Source organism: Protomyctophum parallelum (assembly GCF_964188405.1).
Source record: "Protomyctophum parallelum genome assembly, chromosome: 1".
NCBI classification, from domain to species: Eukaryota; Metazoa; Chordata; class Actinopteri; order Myctophiformes; family Myctophidae; genus Protomyctophum; species Protomyctophum parallelum.
This window is the reverse complement of record NC_139697.1, coordinates 62,279,528-62,296,282: the sequence shown is the minus strand read 5'-3', so window position 1 is coordinate 62,296,282 and position 16,755 is coordinate 62,279,528. Positions and strand designations below refer to the sequence as shown.

At 43.2% G+C, this 16,755-nt stretch overlaps 1 protein-coding gene across 1 annotated transcript in view; it reads left to right on the top strand.

The window, feature by feature from the left end:
• LOC310853242 (roundabout homolog 2-like) overlaps nt 1–16,343 on the top strand; it is a gene marked incomplete at its 3' end in the record, with an annotated part of 119,190 nt that extends 102,847 nt beyond the window's left edge. The window contains exons 21-28 of the mRNA XM_083757502.1: nt 1,026–1,153; nt 2,417–2,689; nt 4,234–4,396; nt 5,657–5,914; nt 8,594–8,805; nt 11,134–11,298; nt 13,146–13,424; nt 16,210–16,343. Of these exons, the coding sequence (XP_083613628.1) occupies nt 1,026–1,153; nt 2,417–2,689; nt 4,234–4,396; nt 5,657–5,914; nt 8,594–8,805; nt 11,134–11,298; nt 13,146–13,424; nt 16,210–16,343 (1,612 nt within the window). The remainder of the gene's footprint in view (nt 1–1,025; nt 1,154–2,416; nt 2,690–4,233; nt 4,397–5,656; nt 5,915–8,593; nt 8,806–11,133; nt 11,299–13,145; nt 13,425–16,209) is intronic.
• Nucleotides 16,344–16,755: the final 412 nt, after the last annotated feature.

Genomic DNA, 16,755 nt, shown 5'->3' with positions numbered 1-16,755 from the left:
CATAAGCATGTGTGTCTGCATGTGTGTGGGTGAGTGAGCTTTTACACACGTGTGTAAACACAAACGTGTCACTTTGTCATGTCGGCGGTCAGTGTACATTTAAGCAAATATTATGTAAATCTATGTGTACGTGGGAACATGCCCGTGTGACACATTGCAACAGAAAATGTTCGCATAATTGTTTAAACACCTTTGAGCCATCACAAGTCAGATGTGCATAATTCCCTTGGCATTTTGATGGGCTTGGCCCCACAGGAAAATGCATTTGTCTACCACCATATATTAATTAGACAAATGCAAACAAGGCACACAAGGCATGTGACTCTTTTTTTTTTAAATCATTTTAGTAGCTAACTAATACCATGTGGTCACAAATTGCCATTATTTTCTACTGAATCCAAGCCCAGAATTTCCATACACAGGGGCAGGGCCTCTTTCCACCTTCCTTTTTCTTCTCACGCCCCCCCCCCCCCTCCCACACCCCCCACCCCCAAGACTATTATACTGAGAAAAATGTAATGTTGTAGCTTCCCTAAACCGCTTAATCGGCTTCTCCTTTGCTGTTGCTATGGAGACCGTACACCAAGGTAGCTGATCTGCCAGAGGGTGTCCATGATTCTCAATTTAAAATGTAAATTCCTGTAGTGTGCGGGGGCTGAGGAGCAGATTTACTGTGTATTTAGGCCTGGCGTGTCTCTCCAGGGAGAGTTAGGGCTAGTAGACTCTTCAGGGTGGTGGAAGTCTGATTTATAGACTTGCCACTTCATGTCTCTGTGTGTGCTTGTTTATTGTTGCCTGTGCTCTGGGCTGCTCCAGTGGAGCAGATATGCTGAATGAGGTTTCCACACCAATTTGTCGTTGATGCAGCCAGAGAAGAAAGAGTAATAGCGCTGGTGTACTGGCTATACTGTAATGTGTGACTCTTTTTCTGTGTCTCTACTTCCCTCTCTCTTTCTATCCTTAACCTCCCTCTCTCTCTCTCTCTCTCTCTCTCCCCATTATCACTAAATGCATCCTCTCCCCAGTCGCCCTGGTCTGCTGAAAGCGGGTGACCCCGGGTTCCCCTGGTTGGCTGACTCCTGGCCCTCCACCAGCCTCCCAGCCAATGGGGGCTTGGGGAGTCCAAAGGGCGGCAGTAACTTTGGCCGTGGAGGTAAGGGACATGGAGAAGTATATGGAGAGTTTGACCGTTGGACAAACAAAGCCATGCCAGGGGGATGGAGAACAGTCGCGGTGTAATTGATGTGTATCCCTCTGAGGGCCGGGTGGGCGGGGGGGGTTTATCACATCACATCCACATTCCACACAAACACGGACACACAAACACATCCCTGTGTCATAAATCTCTACCGCATTACCTATGGCGGTCAAAAGGGAAGTGTTCTTTCAAGGTAACATTCAAACAATTGATCTCACCTACTGTTATGTCGCCTACGCACCTGCTTGTAAATGAAAGTCCTTTTTCACTAGCATTTAAACATTAAAAATCATGGTAACATCGTCTCAAATGTTATGCAGTTTGAATGTTTATTATTATTGTCTGGGATTTCACCTTGGAGTATGAAACGGAGGGCTGTCTGGGGAAATGGTAAATGGTGCATTTATATAGCGCCTTCATCCAAGGCGCTTTACAGAGATTGTGCATTACATTCACCCATTCACTCACACGTTCACACGCCGATGCCGGGGGAAACCATGCAAGGCACCAACCAGCACATCAGGAGCAATTAGGGGTTCAGTGTCTTGCTCAAGGACACTTCGACACTAACTCTGGGGGAGCCCGGGTTTGAACTGGGAACCTTTCGGTTTCCATCCGGTCACTCTATCCCTGAGCCACTGCCTCCCCTTGAGTGTGTGTCCCATTGAGTGTGTGTCTTGAAGCTTGTAAATATCTGGAAACCCATTATTTGTATTGTAAATAAGAGAGATGCGTGTGGAACAAGTGTGCAACAAGCTTCTACACTTTTCTTTCTTGCCTTCATCTCATAACCCCCCCCCCCCCCCCTCTTCTTCCCTTTCTTTGTTTTCTTGAAAACAAGAGCACAATGGGAACTAAACTATGCACAAAAACGAATTTCGCCCAACTTTTTACTTGACAAGACAACGAAGATGATTCTGATTGTAAACCCCATTGAGTGTCCCTAACCTTCAGGCTCAATATGTGCTAGAGCTAAAGGTTAGCCCTATGCAGGTGTCCCATGCATGTATCTGACCGCTACACTGGACTCCCACAGCATGTCACATGTTAGCCGCTAATTCTTTTCGCTGGATAATCACTTTCATTTATATCAAATCCATCTGAGAGCCATTTCACTAATACATTGTGCCAGGGCAGCAGGGAATCCTAATGACCTTAAAGATCATTAGCCTCGTGTCCACTTATCACTTGCCTCTCCCTCCTTGCTCTATCTCCTAGATGTCCTGCCCTCTGGAGCGGTTGAAAAGACGGGCACCATGCTGTCTGATGGTGCCATCTATAGCAGCATCGACTTCATGGGCAAGGCGGGGTACGGCAGCCCGGGGCGAGGCGCCCAGCCCGCGCCCTACGCCACAACGCAGATCCTCCAGTCCAACAGCTTCCACGAGCTGGCCGTGGACAGGCCGGACCCCCGCTGGAAAGCCTCCCTGCAAGCCCAGCAGGAGATGGCCAACCTCGGCTACTCTCTGACCGACCGGCGGCCTTGCAGCGGTATGGCACCAAATCAGAGAGGAGTGTGCAAGATGGAGCCTGTGTCCAATGTCCATATCGTTCTGCTTGTGTGTGTCAGTGTGAGAGAGCGAGAGGCAGACAGAGTTTGTGTCTGTGGGGGATCTGGATTTTTGCTCATGTCTACTGCGCATACACTCTAGGTGTTCGCATGGGTTTGAATGGATTGTATGATTGGCTGTTGGCAAGCAGGCCAAAAGAAGGATACAGATTTATGTCAAACAAGGAAGATAACAGGTTGAGCTTTTCCCTTTAGTGAAATCATGAAAGGTATTTACATGCTCGACTGAAAACTGATCATTGTTCTTAATTACTCCTCAGTCTTCGTCACGGATTCCCCCCTCAGCTGTGGAAGCTGGCTGCCCTAGCCCAGAAATGTCAGAGCATTACCACACATGACTTTGGATGAACTTGATTAGCTCGGGCAGAGATTAGTTTTGTTTTGTAAGTCATGTATATACAATAGGTCTGACAGAAGCAGGCACCACCGCCGGGCGCCGTTGTCTGTGTACAGTATGTAGTTAGCTGCACGCTGTGGGCTGTGTGCTCTACCAAATGCCAGCCTTCTAGCTAAGAGATAAGGCAGTGCGCGGAAGAGGAAATGTATGCTAGCAGGACGTAGGAGCGAGCCTCGGGTTTCCAATGCCTCTTTAAAGAAAATGTCAACATTGGGGGGGGGGGGGGGCGGGGGGAGATAAAAGAAGGATGGAGGAAATAATGAGAGCCAGGTAGGAGACAGAAGGTGACATGTCAGGCAATAAGATGGCTTTCAAGGCAGTGTGTGTGCGTCCGTGCGTGCTAGGGCATTAAGCAACTAGTCGACTAGTGAAATGGATATAGTGGCCGAATTTGGTATTGCAGCGCTGGGCCAAACACATGAACGCGCTGGTCCGTTGACTATCATTGTGCACGTTCATGATGAACGCTGAACGCGTGCAATGATAGTCAATGGCCAGCACGTTCATGTGTTTGCGTGCGCGCATATGTACTGTTTATCAATCCAAATGAATACAGTGTACTGTGCACTGGCTCATTAAAAGCTGTCAGCTCAGGGGACTGTAGGCTACTGGGAATCATTCAACATTGAAATGAGAAAAAAAATTACCCAAAGGATTTAGCAGCGCGCACTAGGGGTGCAACAGTTAATCTAACTAATCATTTACTGTAATCTAAACATTTATATTGATCATTGACTTTAACAAAAGTAATCCATTTTGGAGGGGAGAAAATAACCTTTTGTCTAAATAGTGAAAATAGCACATTATACAAACTCACGGTGGACACGTTGTGAGCTATTTTCCACTAATGATTGATTTTATACTGTAAGTATAAAAAGGGGATTAAGTGATCAGATCAGATTAATCGATTTAGTAACACAAATCTACGCAAACTATCAAACAATCAAACAATTATTTGATTACCCGGTAGTCCAAAAGGTTATCAACAGAATAATTGCTTAGAAAACAATCGATAGTTGCAGCCCTGGTAAAACACGCAGACTTGACCCACTCTCTTCTGTCCCTCAGGTGGAAAGGCTGCGAAGAAGAAGAAGGTGAAGGGCAGTGCAAAGGCCTCTAAATCCAACGGGACATGTTGGGCTAATATGCCCCTGCCTCCCCCACCCATGCACCCACTGCCTGGCACCGAGGTTGACCTTGACCGCTACCCCGCGGAGAGCCGCGGAGGAGGGTAAGATGCATCCACGTCTCATCACTGGCTCTCCTGGAGGCTCTCTCGCACGCAGGGAACACAACACACACACACACACACACACACACACACATGAATCACATAGAAGCACTCCTGTGTAGAGAGGTCACTAGATGCCACTCGGATAGAAAAACACTAACAGAGAACACATGAAGCTTGTCACGTCCAGCCAGGGAGTTTTGTCCATCCACTGAAGCACTGAAATTCCCCTTAATTGGTAATAACAAGCATGGCTCTATATGTTAGTGATTGAGTGAGTGTGTGTACTGTGTGCACGCGTGTGCGTGCGTGCGAAAGGGGACGGGGTGGTTGGGTTTGCTGCGTGCTTAAATGATTTTCATGTATGTCTATATTAGCTCTGATTTGATGTATTGATGAGGTCATGTGCTGGACATGGACTGTGTCTCCCTCCTGTGTGTTTATGTACATGCATGGATAGTCATCTACCCATGCATGCACATCATCTCACAAACACACACGTTTGTGCACGTGCTCGTGTGTGTGTTGGTCTTCCAGCAGAGCGACTGATGAGGAGGTTTTACTGGGAGCAGTTCTCACACTGATTAGGAAGCTCTTCTCATCTCGCTCCTCTGCACATGCTATTACTCGCTTGTGTGATTCTTGCCAGGACTAGTGACCGCTGGGGCATACATAAAGCACAGCTAAGACGGATGGAACTTAACCACTTCAATCCTATAGCATCCCCGTTCTGCAAAAATAGCAGATCTGCAAGCTCACAACGCATCACAATGCTATGTGTTGTGCACTTCGGTGTAGATCGGCTAATTTTGGCGACGATAATTTATTTGCAGGCGAAAAACAAGAGGGGGCTTGTATAGAGCCCTGGTGGAATCAAAGTATAGGGTTTAAGTGTTTAAAAGCATGCTGTACAGTTTTGTCATTTTCGGTAGGAGTAATAATCAATCATGGTTCCGTCAACTCTTTCTGTAATGCAGAAGCAGGAAATGGAAACTAACACAGATCACCGCACAGACATTACAAACTACACATAATAATAATAATAAATATAAATGTATTATATAAATAATAAATTCTATGTAATCAATCAATCAATCAATTTTTTTATTTGACTGTGTTTGACAACCAGGCATGCAGTACAGATATTTGACAATGCACTGAAGTAATTTCCTTCACAAAGGAGGCATGTTTTTCAGGAAACCTAAGGAGATTGTCATGTGATGCTCATGGCAGACATTCTTCTTGTCCACATCATCACAGATACAACAGCACCAGCTGGGCCCCTGTGCAGACGTACCTCCACCAGGGCAGCATGGACAATGAGGAGGACGAGGAGGAGGAGCCAGGTCCCACCCCGCCCCTGAGGGGGAGGGCCTCCTCTCCGACAGCCACTCCCTACGGCCAAGTGCCGTCCTCCTCCCTCAGCTCCGCCCACCACGAGGAAATGCAGTCCATTCTGCAAGCCCACCTGGACGAGCTGACCAGAGCTTACCAATATGAGGTGGCGAAACAATCATGGTGAGTTCGTAAAGGGAACATTTACCCCGTTGGAAGAAACAGCGGTCACTCAATGTTAATAGTATTTGTAGTAGATAACCGTAGCACAATTTGAAATGTGCACCCTATGACCAGAAAAACAATGAAGTATGTGTGTTTGACTAGGGTTTGACTGGATTACTGAATTCCTACAATGGCCATAATTATGCTTTGGTGCACTGCCCTTCCTAGTGGAGAGGGCGTGGCCACATATACGCGCCAAGAAGACGCCTAGTCCAAGCGTCTTTTACACAGCTGGTGGATGGAAATGACGCTTGCGCATCATCAGACATTTAAAATACTAAAATATCTAAAAACACAAACCTCAGGAAGGTGTTTCTTGTGTCCTAAACATCATTAAAATATTAGTTTTGCAAAGGGTTGAAGTGGCCCTTTAATACTGGATAGTCAATGCAGCAATCCATAACAGTGTTTTGTGTGAATAATATGTTATTTTAAACAGTCTGTGATAATAGGAGTAATTTAATGCAATATACAGTAACTATAAGGCTAACTAAGTGTGGTGGTTGGAGTTGGTCGCTCTGCTCTTCTGTATTGAGACATTTAGATCCTGTAGTCGGGTAGGACCACGTTGATAAATAGGTGGGACTTGCATTCCCAACAGCATGGTTAGGAATTTGTAGGCTCTGTACCATTTTGCCTCTAGTGGCTCCAATGAAGTTCGCCCATCTTCATATATAGACCATCTTTGATGGTTCCCGACTTTCACCGTTCCTGACTAGCACTGCTAGCAGCCAAGTGATGTGAATGCAAGCTCAAGCCAGCTATCTGAATTGTTTTATTTTATTTATTTTATTTTTTAACTACAGAATATGTTTGTTATTACTGCATAGGTCTGGCAGAACATGAATGGTAACATACAGATGCACTTATCACTATAAGTGCATATGTATGTTACCATTCATGTCTCACACCAGTGGTATTGGGTTTTTTTCATACATTTATATTACCAACCTACTATTTATTATTCTATCATTCTAGTTTTTAGTAAGGGCATTTTATCAGGTATTTGACCAACCTGGGAATTAAATCGTTACCAAGAAATGGCTTCAATGTGTTTCTAAAGGTGTCTAATAACATGTACTAAAAGTTTGAAATTCAACTCCTGTGGGAAATTGAGTTATTAGCATAATATGTGACCATACCCATAACATCCTATATAAAGAAAAAAAGTCCAAATTTCATCATTCTTTCAGTAGCATGTGACATATGAAACTAGGGGGTTTTCATGATTCTGAATCCATTCCAAGCATTAGTTTTGCACAAAAAATAGCCAAACGTGATGAGGTCAGCACATTTGGTGGATATGGCCTAATTTAGCCCAAGGAGTGTTTTTTGTGCAAAACTAATGCTTGGAATGGATTCAGAATCATGAAAAACCCCTAGTTTCATATGTCAAATCTTGACTTTTTGGCCTTATATAGGATGTTATGGGTATGGTCACATATTATGCTAATAACTCAATTTCCCACAGGAGTTGAATTTCAAACTTTTAGTACATGTTATTAGACGCATTTAGAAACACATTGGTGAAGACATTTCTGGGTAACGATTTAGTTCCCAGATTTTCATAGATTTCTCTTACTATTTGGCTTTCTGCAGCATGAGAAGAAGCTGCAATTTGCTTCTGTGCCTTGGGCGGGTGCATATCTATGGTCAATGTTGGAGTGGGTCGTACTGCTGGCATTTATACGTGACAGCCCTAACCTACAGTACGGTCCGCGGTTCCTTGGGAGTGATGCAATAACATCCCTCCATTGATTACACCTTCGGAAGACTTGTCATGTCAGTGGCGACATGTGTTGCGGGGTAATGACCGGGTTTAGCCTAGCATGCCGCTCTGACAACAGAAAATAGAGCTGGTAATTAAGCGTGCGTCTCGTCTACCGCGGGATGTGAGCCATCATGGAGGACAGCTGTGGGGGAGATAACAGCCACGTTGCTGACAGCGCTGCCCGTCCAGCGATTCTTCTCTTTTCACCAGCCCAATTACCACCCCATTGTGTTAGTGTAACACACACCAGCACGGGAAAGTAATCAGAGAAATGGATGCTTCAAAGAATTCATTCCATCTCTCCACCGGAGACACAGACATTCACTGAACGGGCACACAAAGAGAATCTCGCAAACAACAACAAATCAGACTGATCAACGCCAGATTTTTTATGCCTGCTGTCGGTATAGGCCAATGAAGTACCTCCACACATTTTATTATTTTTAATCTGTGTGTCCCGGGAATAACTCGGGCACGGACCGAATGGTCTCAAACTTTGTGTATATCCTCATATGACCATCCCTCGTTCAGTGCAGAATGCGGTTTCTGTGAAACCCCAAAACACGAATATGTGTGTTTGGCACTGGCTTCACAGATTGACAGAGCTTTTGTGTCACATTGGTGTGACAGTATGTGCAGTGGAGCAAACAAGTACGAGAGTTGTGGCCATTGGCGAAGGATGCCTTGGCGAACGGAAGTGATGGTGTGAAGCAAACTGCAATGTACGGGGCACTGAGTTGACATTATGTGCAGGGCAGGCGAAGTAAGAGGCACTTGAAGTTGACGCCACGTGAACTTTTTTGTTGTTGTTTCGAGTGATACATTGTTTTGTGTTCAGCAATGTGTTTCGTTCATTTCATCATCAGGCACATTAAGGGCAGCCCAAAGCTGTCCAGCGCCACCACCCGCATCCCTCCGATGGACTTCATGTCCAGTACACTTGGTTCTGACCTGGGGACCACGCTTCTGTCTGAGGAAGACGAGGAAGAGGAGGAGGATAAATATGCAGTTGTGTCAAAGAAGCTGTGCGGCTTTGAGTACACCCCTGGTCACAGCACGGACAGCCTGGAGGGCTCAGGTATGTCTGCCTTTTAACACCATAGACATATAAAGGCTAGATGGCTCAAGGCGGAGCATCCGACGTAGTTCACCCGGCGGCCATCTTGCTGAGGCGCTACAGTACAGTATGTTCTATGGCAGCTCAAACAAAAATACCCATAACTCGCATAAATCTTGACGGGTTGGTTCATTTCAAAACGTTACCAACCTGGCTATGATTCAAGATGCTTATATGCTTAATGTTATTTTTTTATATGAACGTCATATAAAAGCATATTAGTATGAAGTATTAGATGTCTCTGAGGTTTATAACAAACCAAACCGTTTCAAAATCGGTTGAACATTTAGCAAGTTATGGTTATTTAAAAAAGTATGCCCCGTAGACACAATGTTATGCTGCACCCCAGTAAGATGCACCCCAGTAAGACGTCGCTTTCCATTGGCCAGCAGTGCGGGTGAGCTATCTAGCCTTTCTAGCGAAGCAGAGCAGGAATCTGTTGGATGTTGGCTCATTGAGAGTCAGTAAGCAGAGCCACAACCTGCTGAACACCACTGTCCTTTGTGTCCACTCTTCAAATCTCCATACACACACATGGTTGACCCTGGAACGCCTACATTGTGGATCACAACATTGTGGATCACAACCAACATAATGGTGGCTAGATATGACAGACTATCTGTCATATCTCATTTAGATTCTGTCTTTCCTTTGTTGAGCTTTTTTGGTGAGCTTTGCTGTTTTCTAAGTCAACTGAATTATAAGATTTTGAGTGTACGATCAAAACTTTAGCTGTCAATTAACTGTAATGGAAATACTTGTGATTAATGGGCAGATATGACATCTACAAACCCTACTGTATTACTGAAATATACAAAGAAATGACTGACAATGACCAAGACGGTAACAAGAATCCAAAAAAATACGATACCAGGGCAAAAACAACCTACCGGTATATGTTTAATGAGTTAAAAAAGAAAGATCTACAAGCTCATCTAATCAGCCAAATTATTTTCGGTTCATAATTAGTTTTAGTGTTTTTTTTTAATTTGGTGTTCTATTTCAAGGTTATGGTGAGGTTATGGTGAGGTTAGGTCAAGGTTATCCAACAAGTCTATATTTGGTGTGAGGTGTTCTTTCTTTGTTCTGTGGAATGCATCTTATTCTATTTTGTTATTTCAGTTCTCCAAATATCTGTGTAGTTTTCAGTTGGAGGTCCATGTGTTTAGATCTGGCCCTCAGTGTGTAGTTGCGTTGGTGGATTATGGTGGCAATATACAGTGCTAATAGCCTCAGGGGATGGGGATTCTGGGAAGTGGTGTTTATAGTTTGCTATTTCAATGAGTTCTGGTGTGCTTGATTTAGATGCAGACAGAATTTCTAAGCTCTCTTTGAATGTGTATAAGAAGGTGGAACAGACCCAATTTGGCCCTACAGGCATTGTCCCTGTCCCTGTGAACACTGAGGATATATTTATATATTTATTTTGTGAACTTCAATTGAATTTCTTTGTTATGCCTTTGGGTCCTAATGGGTTTTTATCTTTTGTTTTTTTTTATCATTCTAATTGGAATGTTTGTCCCTTCACATTTAGTTTTCATTGAATAGAATGCTTTGTAAACTTTACCACATACTGTAGGCACATACTACCATTTATAAAGTATTGCTGATCTTATCTGCACACCAATGTGTACTGTAGTTGTGCTGTGCGTCACAATCTGACCTCCATGTACTGTATGAACTAATACACCGGCATTTCTCTTCCTTGGATCTGAAATCACGACTGAGGTCTGAGGTGTAAATTGAATCTCGACGACCATTCTAGCAGCCCTTAGCATGTTACCTTCCACTTTTAGCTCATTCCATTGAATTTGGATGTCACCAGACGTATCCGCAGGAGATCATGATCTAGCTATGTGAGATTATAAAACAAATCTAAAATACCATACCTAGACTATTTACAGAGAGTGCGGAATTTATATTCCTTTCTACGTATTATCTGAATCTGCACCCAGTATATTCCTGAACTCTTCCAGGGCCTTTCCCTTAACCCATTCTGACCGGGCACCCATTTTGGTGTTGGCATCATGTTATGCTTTAGCTATTGAAAAATAGCAGATCTACAAGCTCATATCGCGCCACCGAGTGGCGCGATACGAGCTTGTAGGTCTGCTATTTTTGAAAAATCGAAGAGCGACTGACATTTTTAGAATCTGATCTCAGGTCAGAATGGGTTAAAGTGACTGCTGCATGTTAACATTTCAGATTAGAACTGACACTGTCTGTCTGTCTGTCTGTCTGTCTGTCTGTCTGTCTGTCTGTCTGTCTGTCTGTCTGTCTGTCTTGTAGGTAAATCGTATGTCCAGCAGGGTTGTGGTGGCAGCTCTGGTTCAGCAGACAGTGGGGTACTAGGCACACAGAGCTTGGGTCACAAGAGGGTTCCACACAGTGGCTTCAAACCACTGACAGACACTGTTGGAACTCTGCCTAGGCGGAGAGACACGAATAAAGAGGGTAAGACCAGGTTGTACTGAGCATGGTACTACACATAGAGTTGATAATCCTCCGTCTTTTAAAGGTGTAGTGAAATTTCACACTTTTAGACCATATCCGTGTCCATCATATGGGCATACTGTACCTAACAATGGATGCCAAAAAAATGGGAAATTCTCATTTGTGTGTTTTTATATCAAAAGTCCATAAAAATCGAATTACTTAAAACGAAAACGTGCTGCGTGATGTTGTGTAGAGATACACATCCATAAAGCCAATAAAAATGAAGCTCACCCATTTTATTCCCATTGCCGCACGTCTGTCCAAACACAGGTGCTACTGATTATCCAGTGTATTAGTCGTTTTAAACTTAATCATCACGCTAAAATAGGTATATAGGTTGTGTACGGGTTAGAAAAAGTTCTCCTGGCGTTGCTGCCATTTCTCTGTCACTTTGTAAACAAACCACTCTGCATATGCGTACATGTGGTCGTGCATGAGATGGACCTACGTCACTGTCGTCCCATAGCCTGGAGGGATGCAACGCTCTGATTGGTTCAGAAACTAAGATCCTGCCGTCTGAGGCCGAAAGAAAGTGTGGCCTCTTATAGGGTGGTTCTAGGATCCGTTTTTTTCTCAGTGGCCATAAGTTAGCACCTTTCTACTGTAGTTCTCTCAACAAAAGTAAATGGGATTTTTGCATTTCGATTTTTGATTATTGTGGAAAATAAGCTCTGAGGCAAATATATTTTTAATGAAGAATCGGCAATATCATTTTCACAAATCAACACACGTTTTACTTTTTTATTTTATTTTTTACTGCTGGCATTTAAATGTAAATGCCAGCAGTAAAAAACGAATGGCAGCATGTCTTGAACATCACCACTACGAATGCTTGTCTGTACGGCGTGATGATGTGTAATCATCACGCCGTACATACTAAAATGTAGTTTCATTTAGCCCCTTGTTAGCAAACCCTTTTTCTAAGACACATAAAAGCCTTCATAATTCTTGATTTTTATGTTCAGTCAGAACTCAGAAACACTCATGTCAAAGTAGATTTTCACCATTCATTGCAACAAATGGAACACAGTTAAACTTGGCGTTAATGGCTCTGCTCTTGGGATGTTCCCTAAATAAAGAGCAAGCCTAAGCAATACATTGACAGATTGACTGCAGTCAGCACTCAGCAGACATAAAATCACAACAGTATTTGAGCCTATGCCAGACTCTGAACAAAAGGTGGAGGCTGGGGTCGAGGAGGCAGCTTAAGCAGCAGCAGAAGTGGACATCTAATGAATGAAGAAGCCATATTTAAAGGAGACGCCCTGTCAACACTTCTTTTGCCGGGGGAATTTTTCATAATAAAGGTGCTAGAGTGCCAAGCAGATGAGGGAGATTTTACTCTGAAAAGCCCCGCCTTCCATTACCCCCCCAAAACCGGGAGGCATAATCTTCCATTATTACCTCAAGCTGTCACATCTTGTCTCTCTAGAAGTGATTATATTCCAAACGAGATGCTTGATTAAGTCAAAAATGAGGACATTGGCTTAAAAAAAAGAGAGGAAAAGGATCAGATTCAGGCAGTGATCCCATTTGATATCATTAAGAGGTGTATACACGTCCAAGGCCCCCACTGTTTTATTAGACAAGATGTCTATACACGAGTATGAGATCTGATTGGAGTGTAGAAAACGCGCAGCTGCTTTGCTAATGACCAGCGTTACCGCTGCCATTACCGCAGTGGCTGATTGAAAACCATCCGCAGACTGACAGCCAATTCTATGAGCTCTGTGGCCTGCATGAACTAACGCCATGCCTCATTTGTAGAACTAAGCGTTGAAAAGGCCCTTTGATCCATTCTGCAGCTCACGCGTCACCCCTGGCGTCCCTGCACAACGTGGGCGGCCGCATGCACAGCTCGTGGGCAGCCGCAACCTCTGACCCTTCGGAAGAGTGCATGGTTACCGTGTCGACGCTGGAGCGGCAGCACATGGCTTCCTGGAGTGGCACGACGTCGTCCAGCAACCGCGCCACCCTGAGTAGAGATGCCCGCCCGAGGCCCGGGGCGGACCGCCCGAGGCCCGGGGCGGACCTGGCTCACAGCGGGCATCCAGCCACAAACAGCACGGAGAAGAGAGACAAATGTAAGTGTGTCCCCCCCCCCCAACCCCCTGGTTAGTGTGCGAGGTGAACAGAAGAAGAACAATATGGGGTGCATACTTAGTTTAGACTAGTCATTGGTTAGACATGGGTTAAGGTTAGGTTTAGGTGTGCTGCCCCGTGGGAGGTTAGGGTTAGGGTGAGGGTTTGAGATAGGTTATAGTTGTAGGACTAATGACTGGTCTAACCAATGACTAGTCTAAACCAAAAACTGTCTAAACTAAGTACTGCACCCGAAGAATATACCTCAGTCAGAAAGGGACAGATTATGTATTTCATACGAAACTGTAATGCCAATTACCCCTACTGCCCATAATACAACACAAAGGCTAAATAAAACACAACACAAAACATAATCCATTTCCCAACCAACCCAACGTAAAACATGTGAATAACACAATAAAACAATAAATAATAAATGTCATGGCATGCGCCCGAGGCATGCTGCGAATGCCTTTTGTCCAACGGGAAACACCACTACACTACAATAATTGCCTTCTATAAGCACAGTAATTCATGCAGCCAGTAGAAGAAAAAAAAAAGAATATATATATATATATATATATATACCGGTATATATAACCTGCACAGTAACATCTTTCCAATGGACCCAAATAGACTACCCATTATCTTTACACTTTTTACTGTTAAATGAACACTGCTTTTGCCTTTTTCGATGTCATTTAATTTCCTTGTTTATGGAAATAATGATAATGATGAATTATGATTATACAACAGGTCGTTTTGAGGAAGCAATCTGATTGGTTGAACAACTTTCTAGCCGTGCTTAGTTCAAACCACATTATTTCAACGCCTAATCAAAACAAACGATTCAGCCGTGCTTTTCTCTGGCGCAGCAGACTCGATGGCTATAGGCTAGCTAGTTTCTTGGGACATTTGTGGTCGTAGTGACTACATCTGTCATTGATTTTTTTCTTTTTCAGCGATTCTCTTAGTTTTAAGGGTAACTGTTGTATAATTTCTTCGTTGCTTTCGGTTGCAGCATCGCAGGCGTGCGTTAATGACGTTAAACCACCCCCTCTCGTGTAATATTGCTTAAATGACTGATTGTGATGCCAGTGAAATACATACAATGTGAACTTTCTTTTCTTCTCCTCCACCCTTTAGAATCTTTGTGATTGATCATTCCCTTCGATAGCCTTCTGTCCGGGACAGCCTGGACTTACAAGCGCAATGAGATTCTCCTTCTTCTCTGTGGGTGACACGGCGGGACAACATTTGGAGCGACACAGAGGTGTAAATGTGATGTACAGACACCATTATCGCCATGTTCTTTCTACAGTGTCATGTTCTCTCTTCAAAAGAATAAACTGTATGTTACATGTCTACTTCTATTCCCTGTCACATGATGGTGTACAGCAAATCACACAATGGCAGTGAAGAAAAATCACCTATAAATCTATTGACTCATGAAAGTGAAAGGACTTGCATAAATTGTAAATATTTTCGTTTTTTAATTGTATTGTTTATCTCTTCTTTTGCTTTGCTATGCAAGCCAAAAGATAATGCTGTCTCTTTCTCAACTGTGAATTATCATTGTGAATTACTTTTTCCCCTTTTGATGAATGCTTAATGATTTTGTTTTGCTTATTTTGATGAAACTACTGTATTGTTGTACTTTGCACAGAGTGTTTGGTGATAATAAGCACAAAACTCATCAGCCGAGGTGAGGAGAATTATAACGGTAAAGAGGGACATTTATGATATAACAGAACCTAAATAGAAGAAATATTATGCTTGGCAGGACTGTAAATGTTTGGCATCTTATACTGAAAGTTATGAGAAAAACACACACAACTATCTGAAGACAGTGAGATACAGTACAGTACAACTGATACAGTACAGTCTATTGCTGGGGTTTTCCATACAGCTTAGAGGTTGTTGAGAATTACATTGTGTCTTGGCGACACCCTTGGTAATGTGTTCCTTTTGGAAAATCACTTGGGCCCTATTAAAAGATTTTCAAAAATAGCTAATCTGTGGTTTTATTATTTTTTCAATTTTGACATGATCAAATAGGGATGTGAGGTTGGTAGTGATGACATCATCAAGATGTGATTCACCATGTTAATGAATGTTTTCAGACCTCCAGTTCTAGGAAACACAGAATGGGGGGGACCTTTTTATTATTTCCACACTAAGGTATATTAATGACATAGTAAAATGTTGAAAACTCATTGGACCCTCAAACTGTCTGCTAATGCAAATAACTCCAACCGCTCTCCCCCTTTCATGCAAGTAATTGACAATATATAAACTCACAACACCAACTTTGATGAGGCAGTATTGCTTTGTTTTCAAATATAAGGTTCTCTTCATTTCCTGAAAAATGAACATTTTGGAGTTAGATGGTTTCTTCCCGACAGCTATTGTAAGTACCCCACTATTATGGCTCATGGTCATTCCATTTTCTAAAGAGGTTTCCAATGAAACATAATCATTGGCAAAGCTATCCCCAGAACAGAACCACCATTAATTTCATCTTAAAAAGATCTCTCACTTCTTAGATGGCCCAGTTTCTGCCAACGATTCACAATGCAACGTTTTTCAACATCTTCTGGTTTTGTTCTGATTGTTCTTGTAATGGCTCCCCCCGTGAAGAATTTTTACCTGCTCTCGGGAATACACAGGCACGTACAGGCCATTTTTCGTTCCTTCAATGCTAAATAAAATGTGTTAAGTGAAGCTACTCTGCCAGAATCAAGTGTATCAAGTGCTTGATGTATTGTACTCAATTTGTGACTGCAGTATCCGCAAAAACAACCCTGCTTTATACATCTGTTTACTGTCACTGGCACGGCACTGTTGTTGTCTTGTCACTGATTCTCAACATCTGGTCTGGGTCCCACCACGGGTCCGAATGGGCCGTTACCGGTCTGTAACTCTGAGGCCCCTTTTCCACCGGTTGGTTCCCAGTGGGAACCGGTTCAGTTCTTTTTGGTTTTTAGTCCATGAGCCAGAGCTCCAAAATTGAAACGTTAATTATGAATTGAGTGGGCAAAACCATACCTATATTAGATTGTTATCACCATTAAACTTCCCCAATTGAGTACTTACACGAAGACAATGATTTATTGTAATTTTGTAATATGCAAATGAGGCATTATGTAGGAAGATATTAAAACATAAAAAATATGAAAAAGCTACTACTGTGGAAGGGTTATCATGTATTAATTTACTTGTATTGATCCTATAAACAATTTAATGTAGGGTATAGTTTGCCCACCAATTTTGAAGCTCTGGCTCATGGACTAAAAACCAAAAAGGACTGAACCGGTTCCCACTGGGAACCAA